General features: G+C 38.9%; 1 protein-coding gene across 1 annotated transcript in view; it reads left to right on the plus strand.

The window, feature by feature from the left end:
* Nucleotides 1-24,973, plus strand: part of Nsun3 (NOP2/Sun RNA methyltransferase family member 3) — a 44,376-nt gene that overhangs the window by 10,300 nt on the left and 9,103 nt on the right. Inside the window, exons 3-5 of the mRNA XM_005345253.3 lie at nucleotides 1,050-1,393; nucleotides 7,221-7,375; nucleotides 8,309-8,430. Of these exons, the coding sequence (XP_005345310.1) occupies nucleotides 1,050-1,393; nucleotides 7,221-7,375; nucleotides 8,309-8,430 (621 nt within the window). The remainder of the gene's footprint in view (nucleotides 1-1,049; nucleotides 1,394-7,220; nucleotides 7,376-8,308; nucleotides 8,431-24,973) is intronic.

Below are 24,973 nucleotides of genomic sequence, written 5' to 3' on the forward strand. Positions count from 1 at the left end.
GAGAGAGAGAGAGAGAGAGAGAGAGAGAGAGAGAGAGAGATTTGTTTGGTGCATGGATGTGAGTATGTGGTTGCTCGTGCCTGTGTGGGTGTGTGTATCTGAGCACATGCATGCAAAGTTCAGAGCAGAACTTCAAGCGTCTCCGTCTATTGCATTTGTTCTAAAGCCTTCAGTAGAGTCTGCCACTGAACTCGAAGCTTGCCCTTGACTGGTAGGGAGCTCAATGTCTGACCTCTCAATGTTGGGGTTACAGGCACACATCGCCAAGTTATAGCACAGGTTATAGCCATGCCTGACTTTGTACCTAGCTGCAAGTTTCCTCAGTTTGTAAAGGAAGTTCTCTTACCCTCTGCTTTCTTCCCAATCTTTTTTTCCATTCCTAATACATTAATCAAAATTAATATTAAAACAAACAGAGTGTATCACTTACTTACTTACTTACTTAAATTATATTTTTAAGTAAAGTCAGGGTGGCCACATCATGACCTTATGAGGCAAAAGGAAAAGCTGGGAAGACCCATCCTGTATTAGGTTTTTGGGTTGCTAGGCCAGTAGCTATGGAAATGATGGAAAGTGGTGGGTTTATTTTGCTCATGCATTGAGAAGTGTTAGTTCATGATGGGTGGGGAGAGCAAAGTGGAAAAAGCCATTCACAGGGCCTGGATATAGGTAAGGGAATAGGAGGGGCTGAGGCAAAATTTACCTTCCCAGGCCCCACCCCAGTGATTCGTACCTCCCAAACAAGCCTCACATCCAACTTTTCATCATCCCCAATTGTGGCATAATGTAGAAATCCAGCAGGGATTAATCTCTTGATTAGGTAAGAGCCTCATGAACTAATCACCTCATAGACACATACGGAACAGTGCATCACTAAATATAGTTGCTTTTTTTCTAGCTCTGTAACACTGGCAGTCCAGATTAACCATTACAGATCCCGTCTGAAAAATCACAAGCAGATGGAGTGTAATCCTAGGACCCTATTAATCGTATAAGACTACACTAGTTCGTGATACTGACACTCATTTATTGCTCTTTTTCTGCCGTAGGGATGTTCTAGTATCTCCATCACTGTGGCAATATGCAGTCCTCTTCAACCGATTCAATTATCCCTTTGAGCTGGAAAAGGACTTACATTTGAGGGGCTATCACACAATCTTTCGTGGGTCCTTACCATATTATCCTAAATCAATGAAGTGTTACCTCAGCCGATCTCCAGATCGAATGCCTTCAGAGAGACATCAGACTGGAAGCTTGAAGAAGTACTACCTCCTCAACGCTGCCTCTCTTCTCCCAGTACTGGCTCTGGAACTGAGTGACGGGGAGACCGTTCTGGACTTGTGTGCTGCTCCTGGAGGCAAATCGGTAGCCCTGCTGCAGTGTGCTTCCCCAGGTACTGTCTGTCCTTGCTACACCCACAGTTGTCAGATATGCAGGTTTCAGACGCTTTGGAAATCAGTGAAGGGAAATGTGAGCACCAGTATGCAGAGTTAGGGAGTCCGAATACGAGTTAGGACACCATGAGTTAGAACGGAAAACATAGTTGAGGAATACTGGGGATGGCATTCAGATTGCCTCTCAGACTAAGGAAGTACTCTGCCACTGAGTTCCTTACACTTGAGTGGTTCCCTGGATACCATTGTCAGAGCTCGTTGTCAAACACACAAAATTCCACTTAAAACCACTTTGTTGTGTTATTTCTTGGACCATTTGGTTCTAAACAAGTTCTGTTTAGTAGATGGATACTATGTAACACATAAAGTACTTCAATTTTTTGAATATTCTCATTTAAAGAAGTAGTAAGAGGTAAAATTAATTTGACATTTTTTGGAGTACCAATGTTATGACCCTTGAGCACATAATCACAATAAAAGTATTTGAAGAAGTATTTTACACTCTCATTGTTCTTCAAGGTCTTTGAAATTAGTTGTTTTACTATTAGAACACAGGTCAATTTCTCATAACCACATATGGCGAGAGAAGATAGTATTAAACAGTGGAGTAAGTTCTTTTATAGTGATTTTGTTATTGTTGCTGATATTGGTGTTAAGTCCAGGGGCTGGGGGTCTGTCAGTATAGTATTTACCATGTAAACATAAGGACCTAATAAACTTGGATTCACAGTACCAATGTTTAAAAGAAAATGCTGTGCATGTTTGCCTGCACGTGTATTCTTAGCACTGACAGGACCCAGGAAGGTCTCTATGGTGGAGAGCTATGGACAAAGACGGATACCCAAAGTCAACTTCTGTCCCTTCTACATGCTTGCTTAACCACACGTGTGCTCACACATGAACATGAGTACACAAATGCACACATAAAATAAACCTATTTCATTATAAATTACTTTCTTAATAATGTTAGTGATCATTTTGCTAAAACTTTTAAAACCCTGATTCATGTTTCTCTGAATATTAGTGATTATTAGATGTGTCATAGTTCAGTTCCAGTTCAATTTGGTTATATTTTATGATCTTAGGTTTACTTACTGTTCACACTGATTAAAAAAAAAAAAAAACGGAAATACTGGGAGCCTTGCTATACTGGTTACATTGGTTGCTTAAATTCCTTCTGAGTTATGGTTGCAAGCTACCAGGGGCAGTGGGCATTATATTAATGATTATCTAAGTGAGCATTCTTTAAAATGTTCTCAGCTTTTCTAAAGTAAGTTTCAAGCCCAATCACTTACTTGCTTGCTTAGTTGTTAACACATCACTCTTTCAACAAAGAAGTCACATTTGTTGTTTTTTTTTCAGATTTATTTTGCATGTGTGTGTGGGGGGGGTGTATGCAAAAATACACACACACACACACACACACACACACACACATACACACACACACGCCCAAAGAGGTAAGAAAGGAGCTTTGGATAGCCTGGAACTGGAGATGGAGGCAGCTGTGGCCACCAGATGTGCACAAACTCTTGTCCTCTAAAAGAGCAGCAAGAACTCTGACCAGCTGAGCCTTTTCTCCGGCCTCTTAGTGTTTTAAACTCTACTTCTTTACTGTACTGGAGGTTTCAAAACTCTAGCATATTTCCTTCAGATTATGTATGAGTGAGAAGCTTGCTATTATTTATAAAGTTGGTGAGTGGCCATGTGGAAGGAGATGCCTGTAGGAAGTGGATGATCTAAACAGCAATTTCTTCAGATCCTCCAAGCTTGCCTGTCTCTTAGAAAGGTATTATTTTCCCCCAGGTCATGCATCTTCTAGCATGTAGACTGCTAATTTATTTCTTCCTTTGGAAGCATTTTCAAAATGTGAAGCCAGTTGTACTTGGCTGTGGTACAGATGTATTAATATTTAAAAGAAAAAAATATACTGTATGTTTTAGATTTCCGATAAAACGCTGCATCTGAATGTGTTTGGTATAAGAAATAAAAGTAAATAGACTACATTATTATTTTTATAATTTGACTGTGCTTTTGTGAATTCATTTATTATAAGGAGTATTTGTTTTACACCAACTCTTTCTATGTTACTTGATGATGTTCTTAGTTGACTCTTACAAGCTTATTAATTTTAGGTATAGAATATGTACTAGTGTAGGAGATGGGAGAGAAATACCTGAGTCTAGTTCCATTTTAACAAGTTACATTTTAATTTTAAGCCACCTCATTCATAGGTTAGAGATACTTTACACATTTGTAGTGATGAAGATAATTGGCTCGGAAACACAAAGGTTATAAACTGATCACTTTAGGACTTTGAAGACAAGTCTTCCTCAAGAACAGTGAACTACCACTAGTTTCCCAAATGAAGCAGCTTTTCATCAAATAGACTAATGATAACAGTTCCCTCCAAGGCACTGATGTCTTCATGGTGATATCGAAAACCCACATTAAGTTAACCACACTATTCAAATGTGCAATGCAGAAGCAACGCTAGTCAGTGCTTCCATAAGCAAAACTTAAAATGAAGGCCATACTAAATGTGCGATTTATGTACTGAATTTCTTTACCTTGGACATTATTTTAGGCAACGAGGCTGTGGCTTTGGATGACAAGAAGGGTTTCGTGTAATTAAAACATTAGTCTGCTTGTCTGTCCGTTGATCCAGAAAGATGTGGTATTTCTTTCACCTGTACCACAGCGATGGACTGGCTTTTTAAAGGTATTACTGTTGTCATTAGCACAGGTTTTGCAGTGTGCTGATTTTTACTGAAGAAAGAGCAAACACCTATGATCCTAAACAGTAAAATTTGAACTGTTCACAAGGGATGATGTAGCTTAATGGGGTGGTATGGTCAAGCTTCTCCACGAAGACAGGAGTCCTTCTAGGGGGAAATTTTTCTTGCGGTCAGTGGTAAGGTTTAGACATCTGGTTAACCTTTGCTGGTAGAAAATACTAGAACGAACCCCTTGTTTAGTTGTATTTGCCCTTTTAGCTACTCCCTCATATCTGCTGGAATTTTTTCACATTTCTATTCTTTTTAGTATTGTCTCCAGCAGTATATTTTCAAATACTCTGATTTCAAGGCAACTGGAATGTTGTTGTCATTGTTTGATCTGTTCTGCTATTTCTGCCTTCTGTTGCACTTAAATATTTGATATTTCTAAAAGTTGCTTTAATCTGTCATTTCTCTTGAGTTTTCTGAAGCTTACCAAGTTTCCCTAAAAGTGCTACTTTTAGCTCTTTCCATTAGCCAGGGATGGTTTGTTTTATGGTCAGTTTCTTATCTTATTTTATCCATTAGACTTGGTCATGATTCTGTGAATTCTGATGCTTGACTTATGACATAGGCTGTGTATAAACATTAGCTACTTCTCCCAGTCCTTATAATCTAGCTATGTTTGTGCCTACTCTTTCAGAGTTCTAAGTGGTTTGTGTGAGTCTGTGGACCTTTCTGGTATTTTAGCACTAGATGGCACCCTGAGACTAGGTTTATCACAGTTCCACTGTTGGGTTTTTTGTTGTTGTTGTAGCTGCTGGTTCAGCTCCCTGATTCCCCAAACCATATTTTGTCACGTGTATTCAGTAGGTATGTAATTTAGAATGAACTAGAGGAGTGCTTACATGTAGTGGTTTGTCATTACAAACCTTACTCCAAAGTTGGGATAGCCTTAGCTGCAGTCACTGGCCTATGGACAGGCAATAGAGCTATATCTATTTCTGTGCCATACTTTATTTGGTGGATTAATGTATACTCCCTTATATTTCCTTAAATAAATATCAACAACACCTAGCTATTTATCTGTCTACCTACCTACTTACCTACCTGTACGTGTACCTACACATGTACTCTGGCAGGGGCATGCTTCTAGAGGTCACCTTATGATCTGTAGTAATCAGTTCTCTCCTCCCCTCCTGTGTTCCTGGGGATCAACTTTCAGGAATTAAAGGTCTCCTTTCTCTGTGCTCTATGACTCAAACTCAGGTTGTCAGGCTTAGTGGCAGATCCTTTACTCACTGACCGTCTCAGTACCCTAGTACCTCCCTTGACTTGCCATGAGGTGGACAGCTGCTCTCCCTGATTTGTCTGGAGTCAGGGAAGAAATGGATTTGGCAGTTCCATGGTTAAAAACACTGTGCACATAGTATATTGGCTACTAAGATCATCGTAACAGAGGGACACTAAGACCTACATTGCTATGTACTATCTGTTCCTTGGTGGATTTATGTCTATTCATGGTCCAGAGCATTTATATCCAACCATAAGAGATGCTGGCTAGATTACAAGTTCAGTTGATGGTGGCATTCAGACAGTTTAGGAGCTCTGTCCATGGATATCAGCCTGAGGACTGGGATTGCTAAGATCTGCCTGGTGTTAGTTGTACTAGCCTGGCACTGGGCCCTTTGTCATCAGTTTGTCACAGTAGTAACAACCTCAAATGAATGTGTATTGTATTAAGGAAAAGAAACCATAATCCTGGCCTTGGAATAGATTTACCAAGAGCGAGCCCAGGTTTGAATTGCTTACTTCTCTCTCCCTGTGTCTTCCATCATCATCTCTTCTATCTGTAATCTGTTATATAAATCTGAATCTGTGCTTGGCTGACTGCTGTCTTATCTTGTCTGTCCTTGTGTCTGTGTCCATGGCTATATCCCTAAGAAGAAACTTAGCTCTGGATTTATTAGAACAGCATATAAAACATCTCATGGGAAGGAATGAAGGATATAGAATTCTTTAACAGGCTTTTTACAAGGGATGAAACATTCCTGACTCTAGCTGACTCCAACTAACCCAGATAACAAACAATGCTACAAGCACCATAGCAAACAGACCTATCAACCTATATCCACAGCACTTCCAATACTTGGAGTCTCGTTTCTCACTCTGCTTCCCAGGGTTGGTGGAGGAGTGGTGGCAGCACCTGCCTGCCTAAGGAGAACCCACAGTCACAGTCTGCAATAGCCCGGTGTAAGAGCTATAAGATTAGTAGGCACAGGTTCCACTGTGGCAGGTTATGCTACTGGGTTTCAAGTCAAAGTCTGGACTTGCTTCCTTTCCCCTCCCCCAAGTAAGAGGAGCCTCTCATCCCACTGCCTAGAACTGGAAGGGTATGGACAAGGACACCTCTTTCATTCTTCACTGCAGCTCTTCTTATTCTGTGCCTCTTACCTGACTCCCTGTGCCCTTAATCCATTGTCTCTGTGGGGAGGCCGCCATTTCTTCAGCCACCATCTTGTTCTGCATTTCTGTCCCATTTAATCATAACAACCATTGCACAGGTATGATTCCCCATCTTACCAATCACCACGAGTTAACAAAGGCTGTCACAGAGTTAAATAACTGTCCTAGGCTGTCAGCTCACAGTTTAAACCCATGTTTTCCTTACCGGTAGCTTATATTCTTATCCATTTTATCTGATACTCTATTACTTTCCTTCATTTAAAATGAATGTGTTGTCCCAGCAAGGAACTTTACACACCTATCAGAATATATTGCCTACTCTCCACTACTGGTACTTCAGGGTGAAAATTATACATGAGGTAATGGCTGTGCCGCACCTCCAGGAATCTGTAGGTTTCACATCACAAATTAAACTTGATTGAATAAACATGAGCGCTTCTGGGAGGCTGTGAGGCTTAACATGGCAAATATTTAATAAAGTATGTGGTTTTGTTTTTAAAGTTATCATAATGTTTACCTCTGGGCCATATCTCTATATAGCTGCAAAGGATTGATTTTCCTGAAGTCTGTTTGTTAAAAAGTAAAACTTTCCCAGTTCTGTTGCCTCGGACTACTCTGGAACTTTTTAATCTTTTACATTTAGGTTATCTTCTTTGTAACGAATATGATAGTCGGAGAGTGAGATGGCTGGGACAGACGCTGGAATCTTTCATCCCACAGCCTTTGATAAATGTAATTAAAGTGTCTGAATCGGATGGTAGAGAAATGGGAGATGCCCAGCCTGAAACGTTTGACAAGGTACTTTTATTGTGCCGTGAAAAGCTGACAGACTCCTAGTGATACGGTATTGTGTTGCTCTGTTGTTCTTCGCCTTCTGCTTCCAGATGGTACACTTTCTCAGTGTTCTGGGAGATTTTGATAAACTGGATGTGGAGGCATTTTTCATTTGATGGTTAGTATGGTTCAGTGGAAACAGTGACATTGGGTTTGGGGATTATAGAATGTTTTCTGTTTTCTGGTACCTCAGAGTTACTCTGGAAATGATCAGTTATCATTCCAACCAGTAACAATATTTGTACATTTTATTTTAATTCAGAATATTTCATATCAGAGTAAGATAGATGAAGAAAAGCCATTTCAGTAAATTAAAATTGAATTTTTTAAATTCTTAAAAATAAACACTGGGCCCTGGATTCAGCCCCCAACAATGTATAATTTTACTAGGGTAAAAAAGGAAAAAGAAATAAATACTGTGGGTCCAGAAATACAGTTATGTTTTCTGAAGATGAGTCACTTTTGTAAGTCTCATTTATAGTCATCAAGAATATTCAATTAATTCAGCCTGGCGTAATGGTGCATATCTTTACTCCCGGGACATGGAAAGTAGAGGCAGGTAGATCTCTGAGTTCAAGTCCAACTTGGTCTACAGAGTGAGTTCCAGGACAGCCAGGGCTACACAGAGAAACCCTGTCTTGAAAACCCCAAACAAAAAAGAATATTAAATTCAAATACTAGATATCAGTAGACTTATTTCATTAATGCCCCCTCTCTGCATTGAAACAAACACTAACACTGCATAGGAAAATGTTTGGTGAACTATCAGAGACAAGTACATCAAAGGACTTAGCATGTCGTATGTTTGGATCCCTAAGGCAGGGGTTTTATTTACATGCTGTTTGCCATATTCCTCATCCTAGGTATGTTCACACTGTTTGTCTTTGTTTTCTCCAGGTGTTAGTTGATGCTCCATGTTCAAATGACCGAAGCTGGCTGTTCTCATCTGACTCTCAGAAGGCTGCCAATAGGCTCCATCAAAGGAGCAATCTGCCTGTGCTACAGGTAGAACTCTTGAGGTGAGGACTGTCTATTCAAAAGCTTGTTTGTGTTCCTACTATACTGTAAACAGCAGCAGCCAAGCGTGTCGGGCAGGCATATGGGAAGCTTTTTTTCTTATTGGTGTTCTGATTAATTCCTCCAAAGGTTGCAAGCAAAAAATTCCAGGCCATCTTTCTGCTGTGTTGCTTCCTCCCCTCGATGTGTTTTTCAAAACAACATCAGGGATTTTGTTGTAATTCAGTTGTTTTCTGCCGAGGTCTGTACCAGGCCAGGAGCCTATTACCCTGTTTTACCAGGGAAAGCAGTCTGGGGCCAGATTCCTATCTTTGTAATTTTCTGACAAGTGAACTTCATAGGAAAATGGGAGCTGTTGTGACATCTGTCTTCTGCGTGTCTTTCTTAGTTTCTCTAAACTGTGAGTAAGCAGTGAGGCTTCCAGAAAATTTTTCTTTTTTTCCCCTCATATGAAATATGCTTTACTGGTTTTTATTTTTGCCATTGCCATTACCAGTTTCTTTGAGTTTTCCATTTTATTTAATGCCTTTCTTCCCAGTTCATCTCAATTTATTGTTTTCTGCTTGCTTCATTTTTACAAACCTTTTCTTATTAAAGTTCTTAAATATCTAATTGTCAATTGACTATCTTTCAATCTTAATTTTACTCAATCTATTTTTAAAATAAATTAGACAGATTTTGAATTTTTGTTTATTATAAGTATCTGGGTGTTTGTGTGTGGTGTGTGTGTGTGTGTGTGTGTGTGTGTGTGTGTGTGTGTGTGTATGCAGGCATGCACAACGTGGTGCATGGTGCATGTATGGAACTTGTGGGTCTTTCTTTCCTCCATCGATTCCAGGTATTGATTGCGAGTCATCAGGTTTGCATGGCTGTTACCCGCTGAGACACCTCCTGAGATTTGACAGGATTTTAAGATTCCTTCCTTTGTTTCTCCTTTCTTTCCTCTCTCCTCTTAGTGTTCCTGTCACAGTATTCTGCTGTGTAACCCAGCCCTGCTCCAGGACCTTCCAGCCTTCGTGCATCAGTATTTTTCAAGTGCCCAGGTTATAGGCATGAGCCACCACGGCCACCTAAAATGTATTTTTAAGTGTATTTATAAGATCTGGAAATACTGATGCTGTAAAAACTGTCAAGTGATGTAAACCTGTCGGCCATTCACCCAGTCATATACCGTCTTTCTTTACAAAGCTAACTGTTGGGCTTAAGTTTGGTTTATATGCCTGTAAACTTTCTGCTTCAGTCTCTGTGTATGCAAGTAAGTATGGATAAAAAAAATACATTAAAAAATAGGTGTTATTATGCACGTATGTTCTTGTACTTTTTATTTGTGATATTTCAGACTATACAGATCTGCTTCTTCCTCAACGTCTGTGAACTACTCAAGAGGAATAGCCTATTGTATCCTGTTTTCTTTCTCCTTCAACAACATTTTTCATGCTGTCCTTTGTCTCAGTAGCTGTGCATAATAGCGTTCTTCTTGATTGTATTTATATTTCCTTCCAGAATCTATGGTACCAGCCCATAGTCTTGCACTTTCCTTTGCTGGCTACTTCCTCTCTCTTAAAATAGTCTCTGTTCTTGACGTTTGTGATCATGTTTTCTTCTTACTTGTGGTTATATCTTCTCTATATTTTTCTGAGTTCTTACTTAGCTCATCTCAAAAAAACTTGTGTTTCTTTAAGTTGCTAGTACCATTTTGCTGTAGGACGGCTTCAAATGATGTAAAGTGTTGTATTTTAAATATATATCTAAATTGAGATTTCTCCCTAGCCTTGGATTTATGCACTCCGTAACATGCCATGGCTCTCTAGAGAAGTAAGTCTCAGTTAAGTTAAAACTCAGTAAGTTAAGTTAGTTAAGTTAATGATTTATTAGGTCCACTGCCAAAATCAATAGAAAGTAAAAACAAAGCTTTATCAATCTGCCTGTTTTCTCTCTTAGTAAATGACGTTCTGCAATGTCTTTGCCTAAGTCAGAAAGCCATCCTCAACTACCCCCCTTTTCTTCCATATGCAATCAATCACTAAGACATCTCTGTTGTAACTGTTACATATCTGTCACCTCCGTCCAGTTCCCTCAATTCTTCACAGCCTAACCTAGATCCTCCCAGAATCTGTTACTGAAATGACTTCAGCCGGCTTCTGACAGGCCTGCGGTGGTGAGCGCCACCACTTCATCCCACACGCTGAAGCCAAAGCAGTTCATCTGAAAGGTCCATCTGAACCCACATTATCCTGGCAGTTTCAGTGCTTCCTCCTGAGCAGGAAAATTGCCAGCTCTTTAGCCTAATAGTCAAGGCCTCTCTTTCACCTGACTCTTATTCCTTTAACCTTCCCTGTCCTAAGCTCCATATACGTGTATTTCAGGGGAGCAACACCAAGTCCGAGGCCAATGCATTCCCTATGTATTTTGCCTTAGAGTTCTAAGTCATTCTAACCTTCCCTTCTGACTAACTGTTGTTCTTCAGAATCAGCTTTGCTAACCCTTTGTTGAAGCACTAATCAATGATATTCTTATGACATCCTTACTTTTATTTAAAATGGTGAACTGGGAAGGAAGAGGCAGGAGAATCTCTTGAGTTCGAGGCCAGCCTGATCTCCAGAGTGAGTTTCAGGACAGCCATAGCTATATGGAGAAACCCTGTCTCAAACTAGACCCCCAAGGGGAAAAACATAGATGTTTGTGTGTGTGTTGTCCATAGTCAGTCTCCACTAGACACTTGCCTGTGTTATTTCTCTCAATAAGACTGACAACAAATTACAGTAAGCCCAGGCACAGACCCCTCATATCAAAACTGGACAAGGCAACCCAGTAGGAGGAAAAGAGTCTGAAGCACAGGCAAAAACATCAGAGAGACACCCCTCCCCCCAACCACTATTAGGAGTCCCACCAGAACACCAAGCTGTAATGTAATGTATATGCAGATGACCTAGCTTAGATCATGCATGGCCTGTGATTATTACTCAGTCTCTGTGAGCAACTATAGCCCTGTTTGGTTGATTCTGTGGATCAGAGAGTAACTGTTACTCTCAATGTAGTGCCAAACAAATAAAGGAGCTCAGTAAATGTTTGTTTAAAAACAATAAATCTCAACGCCTGAATATTTGGAATACACAGTTATAATTATTCTGGTCAAAGTTAAACTGATCAAAATAATCTTGTAATCATTATTGTGCTGCAAGGTAATTACGCATAACAGCAAAGCAATTTTCATAATATATTTTGATTATTTTAGCTTTTATAGAGACAAAGCATGCTTTTGATTTGACTTTATTTTTTTCCATATACTAAATTTTCTTTAAGATCCAATAGCATTTTTCATCATTCTGAAGATGATAACAAACTTCCACCTCTTAGGACATCAGAGCTGAAGCTTGTGTTAGTAGGCACTCCACTCCTCCATCTCCTTAACTCTGACAAAACGGTGTTTGCTAAAGTAGGTTGACAAGGCACAGAACTGTCAGGCACATTTGGGGTCAGGTTTCACGTCATCATATGTACTGGGGAAGGCCATCTCTGCAGCTGTCCTGTCCCCTCCTGGGAACAGGGAGCCTGCAAGCCTTGCCTCTGATGCCTAGCTGCTCTGCAGGCAGACTGACGAGGAGCCACTGAAATTGGTATCTGGCCAGGTGATAATGATGAAAAGGGCAGAAAGTCAAATACATAAGCTGTAGACACATGAATAACAAAGCTCTGATTTCCTGATACAGACAAGTTTTGGGGTTAAAAAGATAAAGCATACCAAACAACCTTTCCTTATCTCCCTGTCTTCATTTCAGAGAAGAAAAAGATTATGGTAATTTTTAAAATCAGAGATACCATATCATTTACAAAGAAGTTTCTTTGGCCGTTGTTCTTAATTTTCCTTGCATACTTATTTTTTTTCCAGAAAAGGTATAATCATTTTATTCTGTAATATGAGATAAATGGATTTATATGCAATTTACAAGAGAGTAAATCTGTGCGTATACATTTAGCCAAACTGTAAAGAATTGATAGATCCTTGCAAAGAGCAGTTAGGAAAAAAGCAGACGTATATTGCCTGGCCTAATACTAGGGACAAAAGATAGTACTAAAAACGGAGAGAAGCAATGGGTCCAGACCTTTGCCTCAGACTGTGAATCCAGCGGTTGTAGGGGCTGAAGCAGGGGAGAATCTCTAGTTCAGGCCATCCATGACCTTCCCAGATTTTTTTAAAATAATTCCTTAGATAGGTAATCTTCATAGGGTTTAAAATTTTAGCTTTTGAAAGTTAATGACCTATAGTCATATATTAATCGTGCACATTTTATGTGGTGCAGAATTGAAAAGTGGTGTTTTGTTTAGTGGAAGGTTTATGTTTATTTCTCGAAAGAACTTTTAGTATGTGTGCAAGTTGTTTTTGTTGGTAGGAGTGTCCTGTGGTGCTGAAGTTCAAACCCAGAGCCTTGCACAGGCTAGGCAAACACTCAGCTGAACTGAGCTCTGTCTTTAGTACTTACGGTCTCCTACAAAATCATTAAAAAACAAATCTATGTATAGTATTATATGCAGTCATGATCGTAGTAATTTAACCCACATTTTTTTTTTTTTTTTTTTACTGTTAATGGCTAAAAATACGAATAGCACAGAGATGTCAGAGGACAGATCCCCAAAGCTTGTGAGATGATGGACTCTGGCTTACATGACAATCTCTGCTGAGTCTCTCAAGGATGAACATACACATTATATAAAATTCTATCACACAATAGCCCCTAAGCCAATCTGTCTCAACCTGCCGGTCATGGTTCCCCTGGCAAACTGCTGTCTTCCAGAACTATTTATGTTATGATTCATAACAATAGCAAAATTACAGTTATGAAGTATAACAATGAAAATAATTTTATAGTTGGGTCACCACAGCATGAAAGAACTATGTTAAAGGGTTGAAGAATTAAGAAGGTCGAAAACCACTGCCCTAGGCTATTCTTAGAATCCACGACTGAAGAGCAAGAATTAAAGGAATAATTGAACATAACCCAATTTTATTCATAGAATGCTGTTTAAAGTATACCGTTATTGTTGCTTCTCCAAATAATCTCTGAGCCTCTCACTGCTACTGTGTGCCATATGTATATATACATATATTACACAGCAGAACTCTGTCACTCCATTTACACGTCAATATATTTAGAAGAATGCAGAGTGCAGAAATTAGAAAGTTGAAAGTGAGAAACACAGCATCTCTTTAGAAAGTGGCTTTGATATTTGTGCAGGAGAAGTTTACATGATTTGGGCTTGGGAAAGTGCTAACTGAGGAGTATGATTTATCACAAAAATATAGGTATCTTATTGCAGTAATGTATCATGTCATCCATTTCCTGCAAGAAAATCAATCACATATAAAATACTGACCCCTTCTGGTTTTCTTTTCTCACTACTTGACAAGTAAAATTGAATTTGAGAACTCATTGAAAGAGGAAGCGTAGATTATTGGGTAATGTTTTGAAAATTTGTATAAATCATCCAGATAACAAGTCTTAAAAAGTGGTACACTGGCAGTAAGAATTGTGTTTTAAAAGAAGCAATAAAAAAATCACTACCATTTATTCTCTGATGCTCTTGAGCTGAGCTGGGAGACTCCTAGTGACTTGGAGAATGGGCCTTTATCGTTTATCAACATGGTGACCGAAGAAATCAGTCCGGATGTCCAAAGAACAATCATGTCTGCATGGTTACATTGGTGTGGGAGGTTTGTTTCACTGTTTCTGCCATGAGTATTCTTTCTCCTGAGTACCTGTCAGTCTGCTGCTATGTTGTCATCACATGCTTAGTCACACATGTTTGGAATCCGGAAAGCAGAAGCTAACTATTCCTGCAAATAATAGTGCACTGTTTCTCCCTCCTCCTGCTTTCTAATCCTTCCTTTTCGTTTTGTTTTTCGTTTTTATTGTTGTTGTTGTTTAAGTCAGCATTAGAAACCAGAGCTTCCGAGGTTAATCATCTATAATTTGGCAAAATGAACTTTGTTTTTTATGTTTTTTTGGGTTTTTTTTTTTTTTTTGTACCGAGGATCAGGCCTGCTGGATACATACACCCCTCCTGATTTCTATCCCTAGCGCTTACATTTGTCTGAATGGAAGTTGTCAGAATTTCTCCATTAAATGTGATTATACAAAGTAAGTTCAGGAGAAATCAAATCCTATAATTTGTAGCTTTTGTGTTCACTCATAACTGAAACCTTCCTGTGGTTTTTAGTCAGTGTCTTTAGTACTATGAAATACAGTCTATGTATAGTAGGATTTTTCAGTATTTATTAATTTATCGAGCATTTTGTTAAATATCTGATTTGTGTGGTACTTTGCCAACACTGTAAATAATAAAATATGTTGTTGTAATGTCCTTAGGAAAACATCAGAAGATGTAATAAAGATTATACTAGAGAAAATAGCTGGAGGGCAAGGAACCCGAGAAAAGCAGTACCCAATGCACACAAATAAATAACTGTATTTTAAAAAGAAAAATGGGGCTGTATTATCAGTATTTACTGTTAATTTATTCTTTTTCCCTTTTATGTATTTTGAGCCACACATGTGTGGCAGGGGCAGAGGATAAACCCTTTGGGTTCTGGAATTGAACTGAAGTTTTTAGACTTGATGGCTAGTACCTTTACCTAGAGAGCCATCTTACTGTCCTAACACTTGATTTAGTCTTCTGTCAAACTATTTGTTCTTGAGCCAGACTGTATACAACCTAATTTTTTTTTCTTGCTACAGATCAAATCCAGGGCATTGCACATGCTAAGGCAAGTGTTCTACTTCTGGCCCTTACCATCAGGCCTCTACTTAAAAGTTTAACTGTACCTCTGACTAACATTTAATTTAAAAGCCCTACTATATAACTAAAAGTAACTCATAATTAGGAAATGGCTGAAGTAATCTTTTTCAGTAATGTGATTTCATTTTATAAAAATACTGTGTTAATTGTTTGAGAATTGCTTGTATTTTGACCATATTCAGCCCCAATTCTCACCCTTAACTCCTCCCGCTCCCTTCCTCTCCTCCCTCCACCTAACGACTTCATGTCTTCTTGCTTCTTCAAAGACATAATGACTTCAGTTTCTGCTTTCCATTTGCATCTGGGCATGAGGCCATCCACTGGAGCTGGGTTGACCAACCAGGAGCCACAACCTTAGGAAAACCTCCACTCTCCGCAGAAGCCATTTAACAGGCTGTAGCCCTACCCATACCTCTTGAGAGTTGGCATAAGTGTGCTCCACAGCACTAGGCTTTGAGTATTCTTTAGTGCTACTTGGGGCCGCATAATCTTCCTTGAAATTTCTCTCTATTGGGAAGAACTGTTCCTTCCCCTGATGGATTTGACTAGATCAGTGCTCACTGCTAATCACAGGTCCCCGCAAAGCTTCTTCCAACAGAGTCATGCTATGGCACTTGACCCCATTCTATCCTTCACTACAGGCACCTGAGTTTAACATGCTGTTGACCTAAATGGATTCACTAAATGCCATCAGTAAGCCTTACAGGCTTTTAATTATCTTATAATCTGGCCACTGCAGGAACCAAATGACTTCTTTCTTTAAGAGGAGGTCATTGTTTTTCTCTAAAGAATTATTCAGGTCAATGTGACTCTGCTCTGTAAAAACAGGGATTCTCCAACATTGATTCAGGGAACATCTATAAAGACATAGGGAGTCTATAACATTGATTCAGGGAAAGTCTATAAAGATGTAGGGGTTCTCCAACATTGATTCAGGGAACATCGATAAAAACATAAGGATTCTATAGCATTGATTCAGGAACCATCTATAAAGACATAGGGTCCTTAAGTACTGATTCAGATAACATCTATAAAGATAGGTATTCTACAGCACTGATTCAAGGAATGTCTATAAAGACATAGGAACTCTACAGCATTAATTTAGAAAACCTCTATAAAGACATGAGGTTCTAGAACACTGATCTGGGGAACATCTATAAAGATATGGGGTTCTAGAGCACTGGTTCAGGGATCATCTTAAGGGAATAGAGAAGATGATCATTAGAGACCCTTAATCTGCACCCAAAATATAGCTAGATGTGATATCTTTAAGAAAAAGCATAGAATTTTATTTAAAACCATTTCTTATTTTAAAATAAGATTTTAAATTGAAGATCATTTCTTATATAAAAATTAGTATTTCAAAATCATTGTTCTCTGTTGACTACTGTGTTTTTCACGAGCCCACATTGATTGGTTCTGATGGTTTTGTTTTTAAGATTTTATACATGTTTGAGAAGTACTTTGGTCAAACTCACACCTTAGTCTCTCCTGTCCAGCTCTTCCCAGAACTGCACCCCCATCACCCACACACAAGCACACACAGATAGTAGTTTCTGTTGATTTGCTTAAATAAATACTTTTCAAATGTTCTTTCTTTGTGTTAGTGAGATTACATTTGGTATATCAAAGACCCAATCTTGAAGCTGGGCGGTGGTGGCTCATACCTTTACTCCTAGCACTTGGGAGGCAGAGGCAGTCAGATCTCTGTGAGTTTGAGGCTATCCTGGTCTACAAAGTAAAATCCAGGAAAGCTAGGCCTGTTGCACAGTGAAATTCTGTCTTGAAAATAAAAAAGACCCAATCTTAAAGTTAGGCAGATTTAATGCTATATTAGCACTCTTCCTAATTTAGGCAGTATAATCTTAAGTTTATTATATTTAATTATAAACATTGTAAACAGAGAACTTTTAATACTTAACTCCTTCCTCATGCACACATTAATAAAATAATGAAGTAAATTAAATTAGTAAAGTAATTAAAGTAAACCTGCATTTGCAAAAGATACACGAAACTTGAGATCCTCAAGTGAAAATTGGTGCTAAGCGTGTTAGAGCCAGTCCTTTGTAATCTGCTTCAGAAGTATCTGATGCCATTTCTTTGTTCTACTAGCACACTGGAAGAAATATCCCTTCCTCAAGGTAAAAACTTCCTGCCAGAAGAGAGATGGTTAATTATCAGTGTTGTTTTATTTCTTACACTGACAAAAGTCTGGCCACCGGGCATGATGCCTCTGAAAATAGCAAGCTTGGTCATGTTTATTTATCTTGAGTTTACGGAACTTCTTTGATAATAAACAGTTTGCTATCTAGAAATTTGATTACATACTGTGAGCACAGTGAAGGGTCCCCTCAAGGCTTGTAAAATAATACTTTTAAAACTGATGATAGCACTCGATAGCTATCAACCTAGAAATATCTGTGTTTTGATGTTTATAGTACCTGAACCTTAATTTCAGATCTGCATTTACTTGATAGATTGCACATGGGCTCCAACTTTTCACCTGAATGTTTCTGTGGTCGTAGTGCATAATCACGCGGGGATATTTGATTTGCTCCCTTGCCCAGACTGCTGTGTTCCCGCAGCAACAGTAAACTGATAGAGGAGGGAATGATGAGGAACAGGCAGCTGGGAAGGAAAGAAATGAGAGCCCCCGGAAAGGAGCAGAAGCAGAAAAATTGGAAAGGAATACTAGAAGCTGCAAATGTGCAAGTGTACCATGAGAGAGACAGACCCTGGATGGAAAGGTAAAAGAAATGAAACGTCTTCCCCAACCACCACCACCCCCACCCCCAGTCCCAGGGAGACAAAGGGTGGGTGGTTGCATAGGAATTGAACATTTCAGTGGCGATTTGAAGAAGCCTTGAGAGTCAATTCAGGGATTCTTTTACAGTTTGTCAAGCTATTAAATAGCGATTAAATTGGTTCTGTTATTCTGTCAAATTAGGCTAATATCTTCTTTTAAAAAATAGATCTATTTTTAGATCAAGTTGCCTTCCCCGCCATTTTTAAATGTATTCTGTTAAGGTTTTTCTTAATAAAAAGGCAAGATCTGAGATAGTATTTAAGATGACTTAATTGTAATTTTGATATCACTTATACCTCATTTTTAAAGCAATAACAATGTTCTTTTTTATGGAAGCCAATTATTTACTAAAAGTTACCGAATAAGGGCTGGAGAGATGGCTCAGTGGTTATGCATGAGCACTGCTTTTGCCACGGTTCCTAGCACCTATAAATTATGGTTTCCAATTCCTAGTAAGCTCAACTCCAGAGGATCTAACAACCTCCTCTGGCCTCCACAGGTACAGTACAAACCCACAAAGAGATAACCACTTAAACACATTATCAAAATAAAGTCTTTGAATACAGTAACAATACCACTTTACCAGAAGTGAAACCAAGTTGCTTTAAGTACTAGCCCTCCCTTAACTGATTGTTTTCTTACTAAAGGACTTACTTGAAACTTATGTTGGCATGAAGAAAAATATTTTTTCATTCAATTGTTAGAAAAACCTTTTTCATCCAATTGTTAGGAAAAACTTGTATTTTTTTTTTCCCAAGTGAAGCTTAGGCCTCTATTATATTCACCTCTTCTACAGCATAAAAGTTAGAGGCTGCTTGAAATATTCTTTATTCAGAATGTTTGAATGTTTGCTTAAATTAAATGCATTCTTGTGTTCAATGTTAAATATTTTTTTCATGACCTCCCTCTTAAAGTAACGTTCATTTATTCTGCTATATTTTTAAATTACAAGCTAGCTAAATATAGTGATTTATGCCTGTTATCCCAGTATTCAGGGGGTTTTCATGAATTCTAGAGCAGCCCGGCCACATAGCAAGTGCCGAACCGCCACAGTTTCATAGCAAGACCCTATCTCAAACAGACACAATAAATACTTGGTTACATGCAGCATGGTTATAACAAAACCATTATTTTAAAAAAGCTCAAAATGTATTGCCTGGGAAAAATGTAGTAGGGCATTTCATAGTGAAGTTTTCAGAGACTATACATATTTTGCAGTGGGTTTTGACAGATAAATCAGTGTTCATCAACTCTAAAAAAAGAAGCATGATTTTTTGTGGGGAAAACTTACATAAGTCTTAAAACTAAACATAGCTTTAGTTCCATGACTAGGTGTTTAATTTCACAATGGTATCTGTCTGGCTGCCTGGGCGCAGAGTTGACTAGAGAGAATCTCCCTAATGCTGCAGGAATGTATGTAGTCTGAGAATTAGATCTCGTCCAGTTCTAAGAGTTGGTTACGTTGACTGGACTTGAGCTACGCTGGCTGACTGCACACGAGATGCGGAGAACCCCCAAGAATGAGAGAAATCGTCTGTTATCAAAAGCTGTGTAGCTCTCTTGTCATTCTTAAGCTTCTAACTTTAGTGGTGTTAGAGCTCTGTAGGAGCTGTTCCGTTCCTCTGTGAGCTACGGGGTTCACAATTGTTAGAGTTGTTAGAGATCTGTAGGAGCTGTTCCGTTCCTCTGTGAGCTACAGGGTTCACAATTGTTAGAGGTCTGTAGGAGCTGTTCTGTTCCTCTGTGAGCTACGGGGTTCAGGATTAGAGAACGCAGATTTTCAGAATTCGAAGTTGAAAACTACCCTGTGATTCCAAAGGAAGTAAGCATAGCCACTCTCTTCTGCATAAAGGTTGAACCAATGGACCTGTAGTGGTTTGTGTACTTTACAGAGTCATGCCAATTAGATAACTCTATCAAGAGACAGAAAATGTGAGTTAAAATTGTGATGGCGTAGTGAAGGTCATTGGCCATATTAGCTAGGGTTCTCCACAGAGAAACTGTATGAAATTAGCGAGGTTAGTAAGTCGGTCATTTACAGGGTAGACCAGCAGGCCGAAGACCTAGGGAAGAGCCCACCCTGCTCTTCCAGTTCATCACAACCTGCTACAGTGTTTCTTCTTTAAGTGAGGTCAGTGTTTTGTTCAACTCCGTTTTTCAGCTAATTGTTCAAAGTCCCACCCATATTATGAAGTGCAGCCTGCTTTATTAGTCTCTCAATTCAAATGCTAATTTTCTTTAACCTCTCCGCCCGCACAGATGTGCTCAGAATACTGTTTAACCAATATCTGGGCACAGTGGACCAATGAAGTTAAAAACGGCACGAGTTATCATTCTAGCTTTGTAACTTGTAGTTTTGTAGCGTGTTCCCTGTTACCTGCTTATTATAGCGTTATTACATTTGAGATTCTGCTATAGCTACTTCAGCATGATGCCACCATATTTAATAATAGTGAAGGAAATTTTCTCCCCAATATCACTGTATGTAAGAATGACTTAAATAAATAATAACATAACTAAACTTCCTAAAGTAGTACTGGCATTCAGTAGATAGTCAGGTTCCATAGTCATGAGAGCCTGAACCCACCAGGGCAGTCAGTCCGGTTCTTGCCATTTAATTAGAATTTAACTAGTAGGAATGAGTAAACAAGCATAACTAACAACATACACTGAGGTTCTCAGGTCATTGCCTTGGTCCTGCCAGATCCTGATTCCTCTGTGTTGAAATGCCTGAAGGGCTGTAGGTTTCCCTTTCCTTCCGTGAGGACTGGTGCAGTTGGGATGATGAAGGAAATGCGTGTGGCATCCTAGGTCTTGTTGCCCTAGATTCCATTCCGTATTTTAGCACTTTTAATTTTTGCTTTAGGTAGAAGCAGTGGTAAAGTGTGTAGCCCTGTTCTGATATTAGCTAAGGTTGGCCATCTGTGCTCCCTTAATTAGCAGTGTAACTTAGAGTTTGTGACCCTTGACTTGATAAATAGAGTCAGACTATTTACCTTGTGCACTTTGTAATGTTTCATTAAGACTGCATGTGCTGTGATCTTTAGGTACCAAATAAGTGTTAATACGTAGACAGATCGCACATCCTTTACACAGTTTAGCTTGTTATTGGGAGTTGGCAGTTGGAATTTAAGTTGCATGTTTCTCGGTTGTTGGCATCTTAAGAATGAAATGAACACGTATAAAGACCACAGAATAGCAAAAATACTTTACTCACAAAAAGCAAAAGCTCAGTTTGCTGTAAGAGAGCAGAGGACCACTTGAATGAAGATTCTCCAAAGCCCTGATTATTCTGTGGGGCTTTCTTTTATGGGGTTCAAGAATAGGCGAACTCCTCTTGCCTGCTCCAAGTTCAGTGGAGCCAAATCTACATTCCCTTTTGTTGAGGAACATGATATGCTTGTTCTAAACCAAGAGTGAAATTGCCTTCATGGAGTGATATATGCCAAGTGTGTAGTATCCTCTGGAAGGGTGTGTTGTATTTTTGCATTTTATTATTATATATTTTTTTATTGATTTATTACGGTTTTCTGGGCAGTGGGATTGGGAGGCTTCCAGTTTTCATATCATCGCGATTCGTTTTATTTTCAGTACAAGTTGACCATGCGTTATAAAGTTCTCTGATCCAGAATCTCAGAGCTATTGCTTGACTATAAAAGGCTTCTCATGTTTACTTTAAATGTCTAAAATTATTAAACCTTTGATTTTTAAGAAGGATTTGTTTTTATGTCTAAATATGTGTATCTCTATACTGCATGCTCCTGAGAGGCCAAAGGAAGGCATGGGACACCCTCCAGTGAAGTTAGAGATAGTTGAAAGCTGCCCAGTGTGAGTGCTTGGAATCAAACTCAGCTCTTCTGCAATCAACAAGTATTCTTAACCACTAAGTCCTCCATGTGGATTTTTTTTTTAAGTGTATTGTTAAAGTCTCTGAGGTGAATAAGCTTGCTAAGATTGTTAGTTAAAGCAATATGTGATTCTTTTTGTTTTCCTTTTGCCTATATTTATATCCAATGATATGGTAGAGTTGCCGTAATTCTACAGTGGTAGTAGAAAGACGTGAATAAAGATGAGATAGAAGCATTTTAGTTACAGTCTTTTTTAGTCATCACCTATAGTTTCAAGAATAGAGTCATCTACGAATCCTCTACCTCCACATCAGAAATTGGAGATAATGCAGGATCTACATCTTAAAGTACATCACATTATAGTGATGGCACAAACAGAAGTCGCTTACCTCCTGGCAGGGCTTAAGGAATTGAGAGAGGAAAATGAAAACCATTTCCTTCTTTATTTTCTTCAGTCAAAAGATGGCACTGTTGCTGTGCTGGTAGGTTTTTGTTTTGTTTTGCTTTTCTCTTATAATGTGAGTTTGGTCCTTTTGAAATTCAGAAAACCAGTTAAATGTGCTGATCTAATTAACAGTGACCCTCCCCACTGAATGCCAAGTTTTGTAATCAGGCAGTAGAAGAAGAGATGAGAGAGGTTAGGTCTTTTTTTTTTCTTTTTGTATTTTTGTTTGTTTTTGTTTAGTTTTGATTTGTTTTTCAAGACAGGGTTTGGCTGTGTAACAGCTCTCACTGTCCTGCAACTCGCTTCAGAGACCAGGCTGGCCTCAAACTCAAAGAGGCATACACCACCACCACCTGACTACACGTCAGTGGTCTTAAAGTCCCACAAAGAACATTCTCTGAGACTGAGATTTGCCATAGGGAAGACAGGACAGGACACCCTGTGTCTTGTGCTAAGTCCTGGCTGAGTCATCCATTGCTTTCCCTTTGGATCTTAGATAGCTATGAGGTTTTTAAGACTATTTGCTTCTCTATTTCATTTTAGTTTCCAAGCCATGAAACACGCTGTTATGAAAGTACTGTGGTTTTCCTAAAGGATTTAAATTCGGGTAGCCCTTTGCCTTTTCTTTTAGTTCTCTGTAGATTATGTGATGGTAGTTGGAACTCTGTGAGCCCATCTGGAGACCCAATGAGCTCTGTTGTGGTGAGAAGGAGCAAGGTCTTACCCAGATTTTGAGCCAGCATCTTAGCGGGCTCTCGGTGGCTGAAGCTGCTCTTCTTTCAGTAGACCTGTGAAAGATGATCAGCGTCTATGAAAAGCAGAGGATTTAATTTTTGGAAGATAAAAGGGATGCCTGACAGTTGGCTTTAGTTAGTACCTATAAACAAAGAGCTGGGAATTCTTGTTCATTTGTTTTTGTTTTTTTAATACAAACACAAATCAAAGCACTTTGACATCAAGGGGATGGAACTCTTTGTGCCTTGCAAAAACAAAGAAATCTAGCTTTTGCTCTTCTCTTAGGATGAGAAAGCACTGGTGAGCACATAGTCTACTTAGTAGATCTGCCTGTGTGACGATTCTTTCATTTGCCCTTGTTGACTGGGGATTGAGCCAGGCCTCATACGTGCTGAGCGGTCATCTACCACTGAGCTATGCCCGTCAACCCTTTCTGATGCCTTAACATTTCAGTCGTCTGCTTGTATCAAGTATTGAATGAAATGTTCAACGGATAACTATGTGGCTATTTATAGAAATATTGCAGATCCTATTTTACATAACTTTTCAATGAAGCTTATTTGAATAGAAGACAGAAGTTCAAAGTCTGATTCAAAACCCTTGAGGTATGGTGTTGGTATGTTCAGAACTCAGACATTTCAATGGGCTTGAGAAAGAGTCCAGCACATACTGGGTGTATGGGTAACCTCCTTTTCCTTGCAGAGTTAGCGGCACATTGTGTAATCACACATTAACACCTACTCAGCAAACATAGAAATAGCTACGCTATATGCCATAGGTCTTCCCCATAAGTAGATTTGTGTGCGTTTATTACTCATAGACTAAAGAAAGCTTTAAAAACGAACCCTATGGGATTCAGAGCTTTTGGCATTAATGGTAAAGTATAAGGAAGAGTAGGCCTGAAGTTCTGTTCGTATATGCTTTGTAAACTTCCACAACGTTGCAGTAAGGATTGATCTCATTTAATAACTCAAAATGTTCTTCTATGTAATGGTTTCCTCAGTAGGAATATGTCTGGCTTTGTTTTCAGGTGCTTCATTAACTAGATGCTTAAGCCTAAGATGCATTTCAGCCTTTTTCCATACGGCACTGCAAAGCTACGGGAGATTTGGAGAGAGCTAGTTAGCCCAGATTTGCTGTAAAGCACCAGGTGACTGGAATGTATTCTGTGACTGAGTCACCACTTCTGTTAACAGTATTTCCTACTAATAGAATTTCCCACTGTGTTTTGTTCTATTACCTATAAGCCACATCAGCCCTGTTTACTACAGCGCTACTCTGAGATAGAATTTTACTTGATATTTCAAATAGGGTTTAAGCCTAATGAGCACTTTGTAAGAAGCTTCCGAGAAAAATATAGACGCTCTAGGGAAATGAGAGGGATTGTATTGTGGGGTATTCTGCTTTCTTGTGAAGGACTTCCCCAGTTTTTACATTATACTTGGACATTGTATACTGAATAATATATGTAGCCTAAGATACTGTTTATCAGCTCTTATTTTAGAAACAGAGACCAGTAACAGTTTTGAGTATTTGGATGAGCCCCTCTGATTCAGTTGTAGTTAGCTTGACACCACACCGCCTGTTTTCTTCTGATTTCAGCTTGTAAGTAAGCCTGTCTCTGCTGCTTTTCAGTGGTGAATAATGCATCTTAGTACAACATTATTTGTGATTTTTTTCCATGCAGTGTGGTTAGTGGTTGTTGTACAGGGAAATAATGTCACATTTGCTAAGATCTTATAAACCTAGCAAACTTAGGGTCATTAAGAAGGCCATTGTTTCCTTGGAGAAGGTTAGCAGGGTAGTTTAGTTTTCTTCTCTCTCAATAAAACAGAAAGAATAACTGCTCAGCACAGAAGCTCATGCTAGAGGGAAAAGCCTCTTAACTATTCAGTGTCTGTATTTCTTTTTTTTTT

This window comes from Microtus ochrogaster, chromosome 2 (assembly GCF_000317375.1).
Source record: "Microtus ochrogaster isolate Prairie Vole_2 chromosome 2, MicOch1.0, whole genome shotgun sequence".
In the NCBI taxonomy this organism is placed as follows: Eukaryota; Metazoa; Chordata; class Mammalia; order Rodentia; family Cricetidae; genus Microtus; species Microtus ochrogaster.